The sequence below is a fragment of the Mobula hypostoma genome, chromosome 8 (assembly GCF_963921235.1).
Source record: "Mobula hypostoma chromosome 8, sMobHyp1.1, whole genome shotgun sequence".
Taxonomy (NCBI): domain Eukaryota; kingdom Metazoa; phylum Chordata; class Chondrichthyes; order Myliobatiformes; family Myliobatidae; genus Mobula; species Mobula hypostoma.
The window spans coordinates 93343462-93362476 of NC_086104.1; the positions used below are offsets into that span (position 1 = coordinate 93343462).

Here is a 19015-nt window from a genome sequence, read left to right on the forward strand (position 1 = left end):
ACATGAGTCATAGTTCAAATCTTTTAAAAAATGCGGCTCTGTAGAAATGTGGACCAGTTATACATAACAAGAATTTCAGAGACAGGCACAAGAAGCAGCTAAGAAGGTAAGCCGCCAATACAACTGAGCCACAAGAAATATATTTCTTTTTAAACTTAGATGAAGTAAATAAGCTTCAATTCATAGAGAAACTATACCCTTAAGCAATCTCAGAATATGTTCATACTAAGTCCAATTTCCAGAAGCAAAAGCTGGATCAATTGGGTTTTGTATCACGATCTATTATTCAAATACTACTTGCTATGCTGAGGTAGCCCCTGTAATGCTACAAAGACCCAAAACTCCCATGTATCATTATATATCTGTTACAGATTGTAAAGATAACAATTCCAGATCAACAGTATAATTCTGCACTATCACAATTTAGCAAGTATGTCTCTGGAAGAGATAAACAAATTACAGAATTTTGCTGATTCCTGCCTTTTATAGGGACTTTATAGCATAACCCAAGATTGGCAAGAAGTTGATCAATGGCGATTGCCAGATTATTTTAAAGCAGCACCTTTTGTGAACAGTTCCAGCTTTCAATTCTAATAATGTTCTCTTTTTGATGAGATATTGTATAAAGAGAGCTTTGCCAAAATTCTCCAAAATCTAACCAAGGTTCCACAAACTGCACAAGGATAAAAGTTCACACAAAGATAAGTAAGTTTTTTCATATCACCGGAACCAACAAAAGCAAGCCATCTTGTATTCTTTTCATGTTGATTCAATGGAAATTATGTATAATCCAAAAACAGCCATTGCTTGATTTGTGTAACTAATTACACCAATGCACTGTTGCACAGAAGTTGCTCATGAGATATCAAGTCACCGAAAGGTCTCAACCAAGAAAAAGTTGGGAATCTTGGATCAGCATTAGTGTTCCAAATAGCCAATGGATCGTAAAGCAGTGGGTAACTGTTTCAGCAGCTACTGTCATTTCTTCTCACCAGAGACCATATAACACACAGTATAAAATCTAACAGGAGTCAAACATTTTTAACAGGTACAGAAATTACTCAACTGCATAAAATTTGACTCAAAGGATCTCAACCAGGTAGAAGAGCAGTCATGAACATCTTCAGTTACTGGACATGTCTGAAGGGAAAATAGTTAACTGCTAGCGTACCAGTACATGACACCTGAAAAATAGCTTGCATTTCCACAATTGCCACATCATAAGCGTTAATATGGGCTCTGTTACAATAATGACAACAGTCATGGTTTCTTTTTCTGTACAATGTTGCATTATAATAACTGAATATTTCACACATATAACATTTTACACATTTGTTACTCTGACAACCCCCCCCCCAATATTTAAAGGGGAGCTAAATCCAAATGTCAGTAGCATTATTCTCTTCTTATTTAAAATTACAATAAATGGCCCTCAAGTTCTTTATCCTCTGATCAGAGCACACAATGCCTAACAACTATACCCTTATATGATGCAAGTAAGGTTCTGCAGGCAAATGTAAGTTTTCACGCTACTGCTTTATATTTCTATGAATATCTTTAGGAGGGGAAAACTCCTGCCATTCAATACTTAAAATAGCTAAGTTTGTTTATCCGGTACTTAGCCAACAGGAATTCTCATTAACCCCACAAAAATTTCAAAGAATATGCATGACCTACATAAGACTTTGTTTTATGCTCAATTTTATTTCATGTAATATGTAAAATTAATGAAAAGACATTTTTAGATTAGTTACTTTACACAAGCAGTGTAGTTGTAGGCTAATTAGCAACAACAGCTTTGGCCTTCATGTGATGATGATTGCAGTTATTTGCTCGATTTCTATTTTATATTGATACAGTTTTGCCTTGAATATAGAATTACACTGTAAGACATTGTTATTTAAAAGGATAAGGAGATGACAAGTAATTTGGCAATTTATTTAAATGTGTATGCATAGACCAAGAACTGATTGTGGGCTTCAGAAAGGGTAAGACAAGAAAACACAAACCAATCCTCAGAGGGATCAGAAGTGGAGAGAATGAGCAATTTCAAGTTCCTGGGTGTCAGTACCTCTGATGAGCTAACCTGGACGCAACATATTGATGCAGTTATAAAGGAGGCAACACAGCAGTTATATTTCATTAGGAGTTTGAGGAGATCGGTTTGTCAACTCGAACACTCAAAATCTTCTACAGATGTACCGTGAAAAGCATACTGACTGGCCACATCACTGAGGTAAGGGAGACAGGCTACTGCACAATATGGAAATAATTTGCAGAAACTTGTAAAGACGAGGGAACACGAACCAATCCTCATAAAGGGGTCAGAAGTGGAGAGAGTGAGTAATTTCAAGTTCCTGGGTGTCAGTATCTGAGGAGCTAACCTGGTTGCAACATATCGATGCAGCTATAAAGAAGGCAAGTCAGAGGCTATATTTCATTAAGAGTTTGAGGAGATTTGGTTTGTCACCTAAAACATTCTACAGATGTACCGTGGAGAGCATTCTGACTGGCTGTATCACCATCTGGTTTGGGGGGGGGGGGGGGGTTTGCTACCGCTGCACAATGAAAAAGTTAGGGTACAAGCCTCCATAGTATCCAAGATATATGGAAGGCAGTGTCCATCATTAAGGATCGCCACCACCCACCACCCAGGCATGCCTTCTTCACACTTTTACCATAGAGAAGGAGGTACAGAGCCTGAAGGCACACACTCAGCAATTCAGGAACAGCTTTATCCTCTCTGCCATCCGATTCCTAAATGGATATTGAACTCATGAACACTACCTCACTGCTTTTTATTTGTTTTGCACTACTTATTTAACTATTTAATATACATATATACTTATTATAATTTATTTTTATTTTATCATGTATTACCGCCGTGCTGGGCACGTGGCCAAGTGGTTAAAGCGTTCGTCTAGTGATCAGAAGATCGCTAGTTCGAGCCTCAGCTGTGGCAGCGTGTTTGTGTCCCTGAGCAAGGCACTTAACCTCACATTGCTCGAGTGTCTGTGCGAGGAGTGGCGCCCCACACAGACTTCCAATCTGCACCTTGTAAGGCATGAAAATGCCTGACGCAGGCCTCTCATGGCCTGAGTCCACGCTCCCTCCCACCGCCGCTAAGTTAACAAATTTCACGACCTATCAGTGATATTAAACCTGATTCTATGTGTATTTGTACAGTAATGTTTTCTCAAACAATTCTCATTCAATTGACAATGCCCCCCGTGCCTCTATAATTCTCCATGGACACTGATGGCTAAGAGAGCATACTGTGACAAGTGCATTCTGACCAGAAGTTTCAAATAAAACTGAAAACATTCATATTATGCAATAAAAATAGCTGGTAATAATGAAAGCAAGACTTTACCAATGGGGTTTAGCTTCCCTTTAAGATTTACTTACTTGCCATCCAAACCACGAACAGCATCTTCAGCATCCCGAGGCTCCTCAAATTCCACAAAAGCAAAACCAGGGGGATTCCGTGCTATCCAGACAGTCCTCAGTGGCCCGTAGTAGCTGAATGCACGCTCTAGTTCCCCTTTACCGGCACCTGTTCCCAAGTTACCTACATAGACCTTGGTTTCTGTTGAGATGCATACCAGATATTATTAGAATCTGCAAAACACTAAATAAAACTGTTTTGAATTACAAAAAAATTAACTATGTGATTTTCAAAAGAAAACTGGACTTTAAAAGACAACAAAAATATATAATTATAAGAATATATACACCAAGAGAAAGGATATACGGTACTGTGCAAAAGTCTTAGGCACATATAAAAAAAATCTGTAAATCGAAGATGCTTTCAAAAATAATGAAATGAAGTTTCTAAGTATCAAAAAACTATAAAACCCAGTAAATAGTAAAATAAAATCAATATTTGATGCGACTACCCTTTGACTTTAAAACTGCATCAATTTTCTTAGGTACAGGGTTATGCAGTTTGATAAGAAATTAGCTGGTTTGTTCCAAGCATCTTGGAGAAATTGCCATGTTTCTTCTGCAGACTTTGGCTGTCTCACTTCTCTCTCTCCAGCAACCTCAGACAGCCTTGATGATGTTGAGATCAGGGCTCTTTGGAAGCCATACCATCTATTGCAGAGCTCTTTTTCTTTGCTGAAGATAGTTCTTTATGACCTTGCCAATGTGTCTGGAGTCATTATCCTGCTGCAGAATGAAGTTGGGACTGATCAGATGCCTCCTCTGATGGTATTGTGTGATGGATGAAAAGGTGCTTATGCTTCTCAGCATTGAGGATTCCATTAATTCTGACCACCAGAACATCAACTTCATTTGCAGAAATGCGGCTCCAAACCTGCAGGGAACTTCCACCGTGCTACTCTGCTGGCTACAGAAACTCATCCATATAGCTCTCTCCAGCTCTCCTACAAAGTGCCTCCTGTTTGAGCCAAAAACTTCAAATTTTGACTCACTTGCTACCATTGTTCAGCGTCCCAGTCCTTGTGCGTAGGTGTATCCCTTGGCTTTGTTTCTACTTCAGATGAAAGGCTTTTTGGCAGCAACTCTTCAATGAAGACCACTCCTGACAAGACTTCCTCAGACTATAGAGGGGTGTACTTGGGTTCCAGTGGTTTCTGTGAGATCAGAGCTGATAACAGTACAGGACATCTTCCAATTTACGAGAGACATCAATTTGACATCGGCCGTACTCAGTTTCTGTGGCTGACCGCTGCCTTTCTATTCCTTAACCTTGTCTGTTTCCTTGTGCTCCTTCAGAGGAGCTCAGCCAGCATACTTTGAAACTCCTATCTGCTGCAAAATTTCTGCTTGGGAGAGACCTTGCTGTTGTAGGATGACCACCCTTGTGTCTTGTTGCTATGCTCAATTTGCCAAGGTGTAAGAATTGATAACTTGAAGGTTAAATTGTCACATCTGCCACACCCTCACCTTTTAGTTTGGTTGTCCGGTTTGATTCCTTCTAGACCCATTTCTATTCCAGTTAATCAGAATAGTTCATTCACTTCACTATGTCATTGATCATTAGTACCTGTTCATTATCTTTGTTTAATCATGCACTGGGCTATATACCCACAAAGTAATCAACTTTTAATTTGAAAGTAAACTATTACTTAATATGCAACTTTCTTTAACAAACTATTCAAAAATTCTCTGTAACATTACATTTTTTGAAAAATAAATGCTTGGATATCAAATTGCTCTTTGCTACTGACACATTAATACAAAAGACAAAAAAAATCAAAATACAGGGGTTCCCAACCTTCCACAGACCCGTTAATGATAAGGGTCCATGCTTGGGAATTCCTAATCTAGAACAAAATTTATTTTAAAAATCTAGGGTGCCTAAGACTTTTGCACAGTACTGTAAATATCTCAGTGACAAAAACATTTTAGAAAATGGCATGCATATAAAGTAACTTATACTTCAAATTACACTTTCATTACCTTTAAAAATTCATAAGCACTCATGTAAAATTACTGTAAGAACAACTGAAGTGCAGCATCAATGACAAACGCCTTTGCCCTACATGGTTAAGTTACCTGTCTTATGAGCTGTATCAGATTTATTTAATACAAGGTCAATGTGAAACCAGATAGCAGTAGCTCAATATTACTCAAAGTAAAAAAGAAACAAAAATAAAATTGATTGGAAGTCATACTAGAACTGAAGATAATTGGGAAAATAATTGGAAAGGGCTTCATCTAAATGAAAAACATGATAAGTTCAGACACTAAGATCAACAACTATATCTCTTGCATTCATGAACTGGAGTGAAGATTCCAAGAACAAAAGGCTCAGGGTAGGAACACGGAGGGGTAATTAAGTTGATAGTACAGATAGGCCAGCAGCAACATGGCTGCGCTGTGTATTGATGCAGAAGTGATTCTCCGGATTTGCATGGTTAGCACAATCCTGATACTCATTTGGTTCAGCACCCACCTAATACAAGGTTACCACTTTGAGCTCTCTATACCAGGTCAAAGCACATAAGTAGTCTGGGAAAACATTTTGCTACAGTATCTGTAGTATTTAATGAAATATTTGTTGGCTGTCCCAGTTAGAGGAGACATTAAACATCTTTCAAACATTAGACAGCCATGAAAAACATGACCCTTCTCATCAGAAGTTCCCCAATGCTTTGACCAATATTCCTTCATCAGTCATTGTGGAAGGTAACACTAATTTATCTTTAATAGACTTGCTTAGGAAATAAAAGGGAAACACAACAATCAACATTAAGTCTATAATGAGCAGTAACAAGAAAAAGTTGCCTGGTATTTCAATTCACTTGAACCTGGGTGACTGTATTAAACTAATAGCCAGAAGTATAAGCAATAACTAAACAACAAAGAGAAGTGGGAAATATACCACATGACCCATTGCTCTTTATTACTGACAGTCTAACACCATTAGCGGTGAATTTTCACATCTTACATGTCGCCTTAGGAAAAGAAAACTACTATTCAATATTATACTTTCTGGAATGTAATGAGGAAATTCAGAATATACTATTCCTAACTTCATGCTCCATAGTCTGCTGCCTACTCAGCATAATCAATAGAAGTCTGATTTGATGCAAAACTTCAGGATTTTATCAGCAAACTTTGGTGTACAATGTTAATTTTCTGCATGATTTTTATATGCCATATTTACAACTCAGCAAATTTTTTGGCTTCAAAAGGACTAACTAGATATTAATAATTTCAAACCCTAATTATCTTTAAAATAATTTAAAGTTAGGAGTTTCACAAATCCTCATTTCAAATTGAAAATTGTTCAAAAGTAATTAAAAACGTGCTTTATCCTTCCTATTTTATTCTTTGAAAATTCTTCTATGTGACAAGATCAATGGTGCGAAATACCAGAGATGACAATATTAGAAAAACTAAGATGCAGAGACTGTTGGAATTTTGTGGGCTAGTATAAGATCAGTGTTGAATACTGATTATTTACAGTTCATAATTTTTCCAAATTAGCAGTCTAAAATTTCTAACTCCAAGATCAATGTCCACCATAAATATAAATTGATAATTAAGCAAATATTTTATTTCAGTAGTGCAATCACATGTTCATTTTATAACCTAAACCTTGCAGACATTTTTCAAAATGTAGTTTAACACTTGGTGGTTGATTGCATCCATCTGTCTTGAAGGACAATGGGTGATGATCATCACAGGCTGAGGCAGAAGGTATGGAGATCCTGAGATTAGATTCGATTAGATTACGAGGACACTCAGTCCTCGTTTATTGTCATTTAGAAATGATACAATGTTCCTCCAGAGTGATATCACAAAAAAACAGGACAAACCAAAAATTAACACTGACAATACCACATAATTATAACATATACTTACAGCAGTGCAAAGCAATACCATAATTTGATAAAGAGCAGACCATGGGAACAGTAAAAAAAAAGTCTCAAAGTTCCGATCGACTCCTGATAGTCCCTAATAGCAGGCGGCAGAAGGGAGAAACTCTCTCTCTCTGCCATAAACCTCCAGGAACCGACAACTGTCGATGCATTGGAAGCACCCGACCCGAGCCAACTCTGAGTCCATCCAAAAACTTCGAGCCTCCAACCAGCCCTTCGACACCGAGTACCATCTCTGCCGAGCGCTTCGACCCCGTCCCAGCCGCCGAGCAACAAGCAAAGCCGAGGACTCGGGGCCTTCCCCTCCAGATTCTGGATCACACAGTAACAGTGGCAGTGAAAAAGACATTTCAGAAGTTTCTCCAGATGCTCCTCCGTTCTCTTGCGTCTGTCTCCATCAAATCACGATTGTGCACGGCACCCTACTTGATAGATAACAGATATCATTCCCCGGAGTGGCCACGCAAGCTGCATTGTGCCATCTTCTCCTCCATTCATCAAGATTCCTCTCTCGGTCTCATCAGTGTAGTCCAAAGGAAAGCGTATGAAGCAATACATTTGGCACCAGCTTGGCTGCAGGAGCTGCCGGAAAGATATTCAATGCTGTCCAGGTGCCTCAGGGGCTCCACTCCAGATTTGCCATCAGCGTTTATTCCCATAGCCTTCATCTCTCTCGAGTCTGCCCACAAGGCAGTGGGGTTATTTACCCATAGCTAGGGATCTGGTTCATGAGCACCAGGGCGTGTCTACACACCAGTAGGCCTTCATGCTACATGTACAGGGGCCAGACCACTTCCCCCTCCTCAGTAGTGCAGCCTGAGTCCAAAAGGAGTTCAGTTTCCGTATGTCGCCAGCAAGGAGACATTACAGGAGGCTTACTGTTGGACAGACTATGGCCCGGCAGGGAGAGACTTACACATTGAGCTTTCCTTTTTGCAAGACTGTCAGCCAGCAGCGGAAGCTGAAAGTGAGAGCAACATGCACAACCCACTACACTACCACACTAGGTGCACTTAACTTACCAAAGTCATGGAATCCCCAAATTTTGTCCCTACTTGGAGCCTTTTTAAATTCATCTCAATAACTACATCGGAAGAGTAATATGTTTTTTACTGGGTATATTGTGGATTGATGAACAATTCTGTCACAAAACTTCATAGTATTTCATAGCACACTAGCAAGTGGGTGAAGCAATAGTCCATTAAAAAGAAATGGAAGTCACCACTGAATTCATATCTGCCCACAAAGCTCCAGCAATCGCTGGTTTAAATCAGTATGTCAACACTACACTAGAAACATCAAATGACATCAGCTTTGACAGTAAAGTATCCAATTTGAAAGTGTTTTATCAGGTGGATACAGTAAATTCAAATCCATTAAGTATGATCTTCCACCAAGCTAAAATAACATAAGCAAGCAGAACTGTCTCTGTGTCTCCCTCACTCCCTCTTTCCCAATGTTCTTCATTTATTCCTGAGGCAGGGTGAATTAAGTTATTAACTAGATATCTTGGACTACGAGGGTGAGAGATGAAGGCAGCTCTAGATTTTATCATATTGTTTGGTTGGGAGATTAGATGGAGAAGCAGTTCATATTCCTTGCAGTTAATTCATTACAGAAAATCACTTGAGCCTCTCAATAGCTTACCTGACAATCTGGGCTAAATTAGAAGGCATAATGTTGAATTCTCGAACTACACAGCTGGCTAAATTGAGCTAGAATGGTGACAGGGAAACAAGTGCTCCAGTGATTTTAACAAGGACAATGATTATTTAGGGATCTTCCCTCACCCCAACTCTCCCAGGTAATAATGAAAAGTTCAATGACTGATATTTACCAATTGAATTACATTCAAGTAAATTTCAAGCTCTTTCCAAATTCCTGCAAGTTCTTTAGAAATTCAAATATTCTTGAACATCAATTCTCCCTTATTTACATCTGCACACAACTGGTTTAAACTAGTCAAGAATAGTTACAGAAATCCATACAATATGGATGCACAACTTTAAAGGTATTCCCATTCAATTTTACTACTTTTAAATACCACACCCCTTGGTAACAGCAATTTAAAAACCCAATCATTGGAAGTTAGCAATAGCACGAGGTCCAGTTTTCTACATCCTAATTTTCAGATTTAATATTTAAGCCCAAAATAGCTTAATGAGGACCTTTGTTCAAAAATTCATTCACACAATAACAGAGACAAACAAGATACTTAGCCTTCCTTCAGTTATCTAAATAATCCCAATTCTGGTCACAAGAGGACAGGGGAAAAAAATCTACAGTTTTACTCAGTCCATGTAGATAATGTGGACTGAGTTACAATAGACCACATAGACTTACTTTGGTAACAGTATGTATAACAACACACACAAAATGCTGGAAGAACTCAGCAAGTCAGGCAGCATCTATAGAAATAAATAAACAGTCAACATTTCAGGCCAAGACCTTTCTTCAGGAAGATGCCAGGATAAAAAGATGGCGGGGAGGAGGAGAATAGCAAGAAGGTGATAGGTGAAGCTACACTGATGGTGAAGATAAACAGCTGGAGAAGGAATCTGATAGGAGAGAAGAGTAGACCATAGGAGAAAGGGAAGGAGGGGACCCAGGAGAGGTGATAGGCCAGAGTAGAAAACAGAGGTGGGGGCTGGGGGGTTTACTGGAAGGAATAAATTAATATTCATGTCACCGGGTTGGAAGCTACCCAGTCAGAATATAGGTGTTGCTCCTCCACCCTGAGGGTGGCCTCATCATGACACAAGAGGAGGCCATGAACCAACATGTCGGAACAGGAATGGGAATTGGAAATGAAGTGTTTGGCCACCAGGAAACATAGCAAATAGGTGCAGGAGTAGGCCATTCGGACCTTCGAGCCTGCACCGCCATTCAGTATGATCATGGCTGATCATCCAACTCAGAACCCTGTACCTGCTTTCTCTCCATACCCCCTGATCCCTTTAGCCACCAGGGCCATATCTAATTCCCTCTTAAATATAGCCAATGAACTGGCCTCAAATGTTTCCTGCGGCAGAGAATTCCACAAGTTCACCACTCTGTGTGCAGTTCTTCCTCATCTCGGTCCTAAAAGGCTTCCCCTTTATCCTCAAACTGTGACCCCTCGTTCTGGACTTCTTCAACATCGGAAACAATCTTCCTACATCTAGCCTGTCCAATCCCTTTAGAATTTTATACGTTTCAATAAGATCCCCCTCAATCTTCTAAATTCCAGCGAGTATAAGCCTAGTCTTTCATCATATGGAAGTCCTGCCATCCCAGGAATCAATCTGGTGAACCTTCTTTGTACTCCCTCTATGGCAAGAATGTCTTTCCTCAGATTAGGGGACCAAAGCTGCACACAATACTCCAGGTGTGGTCTCACCAAGGCCTTGTACAACTGCAGCAGAACCTCCCTGCTCCTGTACTCGAATCCTCTTGCTATGAATGCCAGCATACCATTCACCTTTTTCACCGCCTGCTGTACCTGCATGCCCACTTTCAATGACTGGTGTACAATGACACCCAGGTCTCGTTGCACCGCCCCTTTTCCCAATCAGCCACCATTCAGATAATCTGTTTTCCTGTTCTTGCCACCAAAGTGGATAACCTCACATTTATCCACATTAAATTGCATCTGCCATAAATTTGCCCACTCACCCAACCTATCCAAGTCACCCTCCATCCTCCTCACAGCTAACACTGCCGCCCAGCTTCATATCATTCGCAAACTTGGAGATGCTGCATTTAATTCCCTCGTCTAAATCATTTATATTGTAAACAACTGGGGTCACAGCACTGAGCCTTGCAGTACCCCACTAGTCACCGCCTGCCATTCTGAAAAGGTCCCGTTTATTCCCACTCTTTGCTTCCTGTCTGCCAACCAATTCTCTATCCACATCAATGCCATACCCCCAATACCGTGTGCTTTAAGTTTGCACACTAATCTCTTTGTGTGGGACCTTGTCAAAAGCCTTTTGAAAATCCAAATATACCACATCCACTGGTTCTCCCCTATCCACTCTACTAGTTGCATCCTCAAAAAATTCTATAAGGTTCGTCAGATATAATTTTCCTTTCACAAATCCATGCTGACTTTATCCAATGATTTCACCGCTTTCCAAATGTGCTGTTATCACATCTTTGATAACTGACTAACATTTTCCCCACCACCGATGTCAGGCTAACCGGTCTGTAATTCCCCAGTTTCTCTCTCCCTCCTTTTTTAAAAAGCAGGATTACATTAGCCACCCTCCAACCCTCAGGAACTAATCCAGAATCTAAAGAGTTTTGAAAAATTATCACTAATACATCCATTATTTCTTGGACTACTTCCTTAAGCACGCTGAGATGCAGACCATCTGGTCCTGGGGATTTATCTGCCTTTAATCCCTTCAATTTACCTAACACCACTTCCCTACTAACATGTATTTCCCTCAGTTCCTCCATCTCACTAGACCATCGGTCCCCTATTTCCGGAAGATTATTTATGTCCTCCTTAGTGAAGACAGAACCAAAGTAGTTATTCAATTGGTCTGCCATGTCCTTGTTCCCCACGATCAATTCACCTGTTTCTGACTGTAAGAGACCTACATTTGCCTTAACCAATCTTTTTCTTTTCACACATCTACAAAAGCTTTTACAGTCAGTTTTTATGTTCCCTGCCAGCTTTCCCTCAATCTTTTTTCCCTTTTCTAATTAAGCCCTTTGTCCCCCTCTGCTGGACTCTGAATTTCTCCCAGTCCTCAGGTGAGCCGCTTTTTTTGGCTAATTTGTATGTTCCTTCTTTGGAATTGATACTATCCCTTGTCAGCCACGGGTGCACTACCTTCCCTGGTTTATTCTTTTGCCAAACTGGGATGAATAATTGTTGTAGTTCATCCATGCGATCTTTAAATGCTTGCCATTGCATATCCACCGTCAACCCTTTGTATCATTTGCCAGTCTATCTTAGCTAATTCACGTCTCATACCTTCAAAGTTACCCTTAAGTTCAGAACCTTTGTTTCTGAATTAACTACTCCATCACTCTCCATCTTAATGAAGAATTCCACCATATTATGGTCACTCTTACCCAAGGGGCCTTGCACGACAAGATTGCTAACTAACCCTTCCTCATTGCTCAATACCCAGTCTAGAATGGCCTGCTCTCTAGTTGGTTCCTCGACATGTTGGTTCAGAAAACCATCCCACATACATTCCAAGAAATCCTCTTCCTCAGCACCCTTACCAATTTGGTTCACCCAATCTACATGTAGATTGAAGTCACCCATTATAACTGCTGTTCCTTTATTGCACGTATTCTAATTTCCTATTTAATGCCATCCCCAACCTCACTACTACTGTTAGGTGGCCTGTACACAACTCCCACCAGTGTTTTCTGCCCCTTAGTGTTATGCAACTCTACCCATATTGATTCCACATCCTCCCGGCTAATGTCCTTCCTTCCTATTCCGTTAATCTCCTCTCTAACCAGTAACGCTACCCCACCTCCTTTTCTTTCCTGTCCATCCCTCCTGAATATTGAATATCCTTGGATGTTGAGCTCCCATCCTTGGTCACCCAACTATATCATATTCATTAATAACTATCTGCACATTCAACTCATCCACCCTGTTACGAATGCTCCTTGCATTGACACACAAAGCCTTCAGGCTTGTTTTTACAACACTCTTAGCCCTTACACAATTATGTTGAAAAGTGGCCCTTTTTGATTTTTGCGCTGGATTTGCCTGCCTGCCACTTTTACTTTTCACCTTACTACTTTTTGCTTCTACCCTCATTTTACACCCCTCTGTCTCTCTGCATTTGTTCCCATCCCCCTGCCACGTTAGTTTAAATCCTCCTGAACAACAGTAGCAAACACTCCCCCTAGGACAATGGTTCCAGTCCAGCCCAGGTGCAGACTGTCCTGTTTGTACCAGTCCCAACTCCCCCAGAACTGGTTCCAATGCCCCCGAAATTTGAATCCCTCTCCCCTTGCACCATTTTTCAAGCCACGTACTCAACCTAAATATCCTATTTCTACTCTGACTAGCACATGGCACTGGTAGTAATCCAGAGATTATTACCTTTGTGGTCCTACTTTTTAGTTTATCTCCTAACTCCCTAAATTCACCTTGTAGGACCTCATCCTGTTTTTTACCTATATCGTTGGTACCTATGTGCACCACGACCACTGGCTGTTCACCCTCCCACACCAGAATGTCCTGCAGCCGCTCAGAGACATCCTTGACCCTTGCACCAGGGAGGCAACATACCCTCCTGGAGTCTCGTTTGCGGCCGCAGAAACGCCTATCTATTCCCCTTACAATCGAATCCCCTATCACTATAGCTCTCCCACTCCTTTTCCTTCCCTCCTGTGCCACAGAGCCACCCATGGTGCCATGAACTCAGCTGCTGCTGCCTTCCCCTGATGAGACATCTCCCCCAACAGTATCCAAGTAAGTATATCTGTTTAGCAGGGAGATGACCTCAGGGGACTCTTGCACTACCTGCCTACTGCTACGCTGTCTAGTGGCCACCTATTCCCTTTCTGCCTGTGTAGCCTTTACCGGCAGTGTGGCCAACTCACTGAATTGGCTATTCATGACTTTCTCAGCATCACGGATGCTCCAGTATGAATCCAATCGCAGCTCCAGCCGCTCAATGCGGTCTGCCAGAAGCTGCAGCTGGACACATTTCCTGCACACATAGTCGTCAGGGACACTGGTAGTATCCCTGATATCCCACATGCTGCAGGATGAACAAACTACAGGGCCAATCTCAGCTGTCATGACCTACCCAATACGTTGCCTCAACTTCTGAAATGTGGATGTGGAACGTTGCCGACTCCCTCGGGAGTGGTATGGGCCTCACTGGGAGCAAGCTCCTCCTCAGCCTCTGCTCACTTCAGCCAAAGCCCTTTCACTCTACCACTCACTCCGTTGCCCGCCAGATAGGAAGGTCCTCTTTTTTTTTAAAAATGCTCGGCACTCACCCGGCTGATGTCATGCGTCTGCGCAGTGGTACCGCTCTTTCCCTCAGAGTTGTTAAAACAACTATTCCTACAGCCCTAGCTCACTTAATGAGCTACAGCCTCGCCACCTTCCTTGCTTCAAATAAAATACCGCTGCAGACTGTTCTCCTTTTAAAGGAACTTACCCGGCCTTACCTCACTTAGAGTGAAGCTCGTCCTCAGCCTCTCGAGACAAAGCCTCCCTACTCTGTCTCCCACTACTCCGTCGCCCACTCCGTCAAACTGCTCTCTTTTAAATACTCCCGCTGCCTCACAGTCCGACTTACACGCGCTTTACCTTTACCTTTAGGGAATCCTGCAGATGGCCTCCCAAGTCCCTTTGCACTTCAGTTTTTTGTATTTTCTCTCCATTTAGAAAGCAGTCAACCCTTTCATTTCTTCTATCAAAGTGCACGACCATACACTTCCCAACACTGTATTCCATCTGCCATTTCTTTGCCCATTCTCTCAAGCTATCCAACTCACTCTGTAGCCTCTCAACTTCCTCAAACTATCTGCCCCTCCACCTATCTTCATAATATCTAAAAACTTTGCAACAAAGCCATTAATTCCATCACCCGGCATATGTCAGATTGACTTTAGAGGTGAGTACATGCAGAGTAACCATCAACTGCTTATTTCCATATTAAATCCAGAATACTTGAGAGCCAACATAAAAGGTTTCTAAAACAGTGTATAAGTATGCATGCATATAACTCCTGAAAAAACTGATTTTGATTTTTGCAAATATCTCTAATATTGTGATGCACAGTGAATATCAGAAATCCATTTTTAACCAGAAAATATTTGATCATAAATAACAAATGTTTGTTTAAATATGCAATATGATATTGAAAACTGATCATCTGAAGAGAAAGATTTTGTCAAACTGAAAAAAAATCATTTCTTGAATATACTGGAAAGTGAAATATCAGTAACCTAAAGTCAAAATTAGGGTATCTAACCTTTCCATATAAACCACTAGAGCTATATTAAGTATAAAACATAACATGAATTATAGACTGAAATTGGATTTAACATTGCTTAGCTATAGATTAATTATTCATATTAGAGGTTCCATTGTGTAATTATGAGTGCAAAGCAAAAGTAAACCATTTTTCATATTAAGGAGATTTCATAATACTCCATCCCACAGTATTATACGCATCCTCACTGGAAAAGTGAATTGCAGTTTAAACTGCAATATGCATCAATTTACTAGAAAATAATTCAATGGTTAAACTTAATTCTTAAATGTTTCAGCACAGAGGTGTCTCTACAGTTTCTCAGTTCAGTAGCGAATTCTGCATTCCAGTAAAAGCTGAAAATGTTGTCAATGGAGTATGAGAATAAAATTACAAAATATAAAGATTTTGAGCACAGATGGCTGAGGAATCCAGTATACTGTATCTGCCATGCAAAGCCACCTACACCAAATCCTTCCCAATTTAAGAATTTATATAATGTCTACCATTACCACCAGAATGTCCCAAAATGCTTTACAGAGAATCAGAAAGTTTGTAAGCTGGAGAGTTTACTTTTGATCTCAAATTCTGCCCATAATTCTTCATTTTCTTTTTAAATGATGATTTCTGGCTTAATTCTTTTTGGCATAGAATTCCTTTGGAAGAAAACTTTCTTCATCTCCCTGCTAATCCTTCTACCAACTGCTTTCAATCTACCCTATTTGCATATTTTACTCCTCTGCCCAGGGAAATTCTTCCTCTATCCAGATCCCTCAAATTTTATACAACTCAAATATAACCCAAATTATTTCATCCCAAAACAATATTTCTGACTATATTTTCTCATAGCTCCAATCTCCTAGCCTTCTGCAATTTCAGTGCAATCACATTTTTCCTGCAAGGTGACTAGCTTTCAGCCAAATGTTTTTTGAACAACCTTCTAACCCGACCTTCTCCCAACATTCTACAGCTTTTATTCTTCCCTTCCTTTACACCTAAACCACATGGGTAATATTCCTAATCTGCATATATTCTAATTCTTTTAAATATATATTTTTCTGTATTTAGATTTAAGTCATATTACAATGGAGCATATACTGAACCCCACTGACAACAGCCAATCATTACCTGCTGCTTCCTGTCACAGTCAATTTTGGATCAATGCTGCTTTGGATCTAAATTCTTGAATTCCATAGGCCTTTTATATTTTTGACTAGCCCATGACAGATCAAAAATTTTACTAAAATCTATTTAGACATTAATTACAGTGACCCATTCAACCCAGGTGACCTGATTAAAAGAATTAAGTTAGCCCAATACAATTGAGACACAAGGGACTGCAGATGCTGGAATCAAGCTGCATCTGTGGAGGCAACAGGGTGGTCGATATTTCAGATTATGATCCTGCATAAGGACGGAGGTGAGGGGGAAGAGAGACACTAACTGTCGATAGTAAGTGGAACCAAACGTGGGGTGGGGATTGGGGTAGTGGAGACAGTCGGTGGGCGACAAGTGAAGACGGATAAGGAAACAAGGGGGAGATGGAGTCAACTGGCGGAGGAGGAAGTTCCAGACCAGATAAAGGAGGGATTATGGGTAGAGGGAACCAGAAGGGGAAGGGGATAGGAAGGGTGATGGGCAGATGGAAATGGGAAATATGATACAGGGGGAAGATGTGGATGTGTTGTTCCTTTATTTGCGTGAAGTGAAGACGACAGGGGAGATGGGTTGGTGTGGGAAGGGGAAATTAAATGACATGCAACCAGATAGGAAAATAACCATTGCGCACACATCAAGTACCAAATGCAATAGACAAAGATACAGTAGGTTATGTGAATTGCTTCTTCGCCTGGAAGTGAGAGGGTTAGGTGCACACTAGGGAGAATGCTCGCTGGCCAGGGGGCCAAGGATGAGGAAAAGAATCAACAGGTGATGGGACCTTCTACCCCGAGGGTTAACTACCAGATGCAAAGACAAATGGGATGAAAAGTAGCCCCCTACTCTTTAAGATATTTTCATGCAGGCATGAAGACTTGCCCACACTCGCTAACACTTTATTTACAACGTCTATCCATAGTACAACACTGCCATCACACTCCTACCCCTCTCCTATATTACCGGCAATGTATTTTTTTAAATATACTTAACTACAATACAAGAAAGAGCACAACCAATTTGAGCACAGCAAGATCTTGTACACAAAAATAAGATCATGATTTACTGCACAGATAAGAACGTGGGTCGAGGCTGGTATATTTTTGCACTTGATCAGAAAATTTCTTTGGAGATTAGTTAAAAAAACAATATTCACGGAAATATAATAGGAAACTATACAGTACTAGTTCAACGAATAACAAATGGGAGTTTATAATGAACCATGAAAAAGTTCAGATTGAAATGTGAAGTTAGAATCAGCACGGACATTACAGGCCAATAAAGTACTTGTATTTTATTCTACTGGCCATGCAAATTGATGACAATCTTATTTCAAGGCTGAATATCTAATTACCAATTCAATTGCTAAGATACGAATAAAGATGCCAAGGTAGCATGAAATGGTATATATTTTACAATGTTATAAACTCCGCTAAATTGGAGCATTGAAATAAATCAGGGTTTGAAAAGGCCTCGAGAGGTCCAAGATCTAGGACAGAAATTATAAAGACAGATGGACGTAAGCAGTGGGTCGTTTAAGGCGGACAAAGGCCACGGTAATACTGTATTATCGCAGATGGAAACGAAAACAGTTAATGGTCAGCAAGAACCAAACTGCAGTTTGTGGGGTACAATCGCCCGGCGCACTGTCGATGCTCCGTTTGTTCCTCCTCCCACATCAAGGATGGCCAAACCAGCTACGGTGGTTGGTGAGACAAGTGTACCCGAGTCACTGGCAGCACAATGCCCCCCGAACTTTTGGCCATGTCCCTTGGAGCATATGGGAGGGGGGACAGCGGGGCCGCTCGGGGCCCGCCAAGGAGCGCGCGAACACAACAAGCCGCTTTCGTTTTCGGTTGTTCACCCTCCTCCCCTTCCCTCAGCCGGCCTCCCGATGCCTCACGCAACCCCGGCGCTTAAGCCGTCAAGTTACAGCGGACTTCAGTGAACCGGTGAAACTGAGGAGAGGGGGGGCCAGTGGAGTGGAATCAGACTGGAGGGGAAGCAGCCGCCATTACGCGGCTCCGGACCCCGCCATGCCGAAGAAGCTGGCGTGCCAGCAGCGCGCCGATGGCAGCTTCCGAACCGCCGGGCGATTGCTCGGCGGTTTCCAGCCTCGGAGGCCGAGACGCCGCCTCGTATCAGTGTTCAAATTTGCTATCTGTGGTACTCCTTCAGTGGTAAAGGGGGATTCTCACCTCCACCGCACCGGTTGTATCGGGACATAATAACACACTCACTCTTCCCTCTGCCCGTTCGCCATTAACTGAGGGCGAATCCCGTCCCGCCTCCGCCGCTTGCGCATGCTCAGCGGATGGCGCGCGCATCCGGGGCCCCGCGCGCCCGCGCCCGGGCCCGCCCCCGCCGCGCGTGCCTCCGAATGGACGGCAGTTGGGGATGGAGATCACGTGCGCTGCCCGCTCCCGCGCCTCCATGTTGATCGCTGTCCCTTTCCTTTTCTTCCCCCTCGCCTTAAAACATGCTCGCCTACCCAAAATGGCTTCTGCCACGGCGCAAGAGTCGGAGCGATAGGCGTGCGTCTCCTGA

General features: G+C 41.5%; 1 protein-coding gene across 2 annotated transcripts in view; it reads right to left on the bottom strand.

Annotated features, from left to right (window-relative positions):
- The window catches only part of LOC134350736 (serine/arginine-rich splicing factor 7-like), a 34625-nt gene extending 15828 nt beyond the window's left edge, over positions 1 to 18797 (bottom strand). For both annotated transcript variants that reach the window (XM_063056353.1, XM_063056352.1), the window contains exons 1-2: positions 18667 to 18797; positions 3409 to 3589 (exon numbers count right to left, since the gene is read on the bottom strand). In XM_063056353.1, coding sequence (XP_062912423.1) covers positions 3409 to 3589; positions 18667 to 18694 — 209 coding nt within the window. In that variant the 5' untranslated portion in view covers positions 18695 to 18797. The remainder of the gene's footprint in view (positions 1 to 3408; positions 3590 to 18666) is intronic.
- Positions 18798 to 19015: the final 218 nt, after the last annotated feature.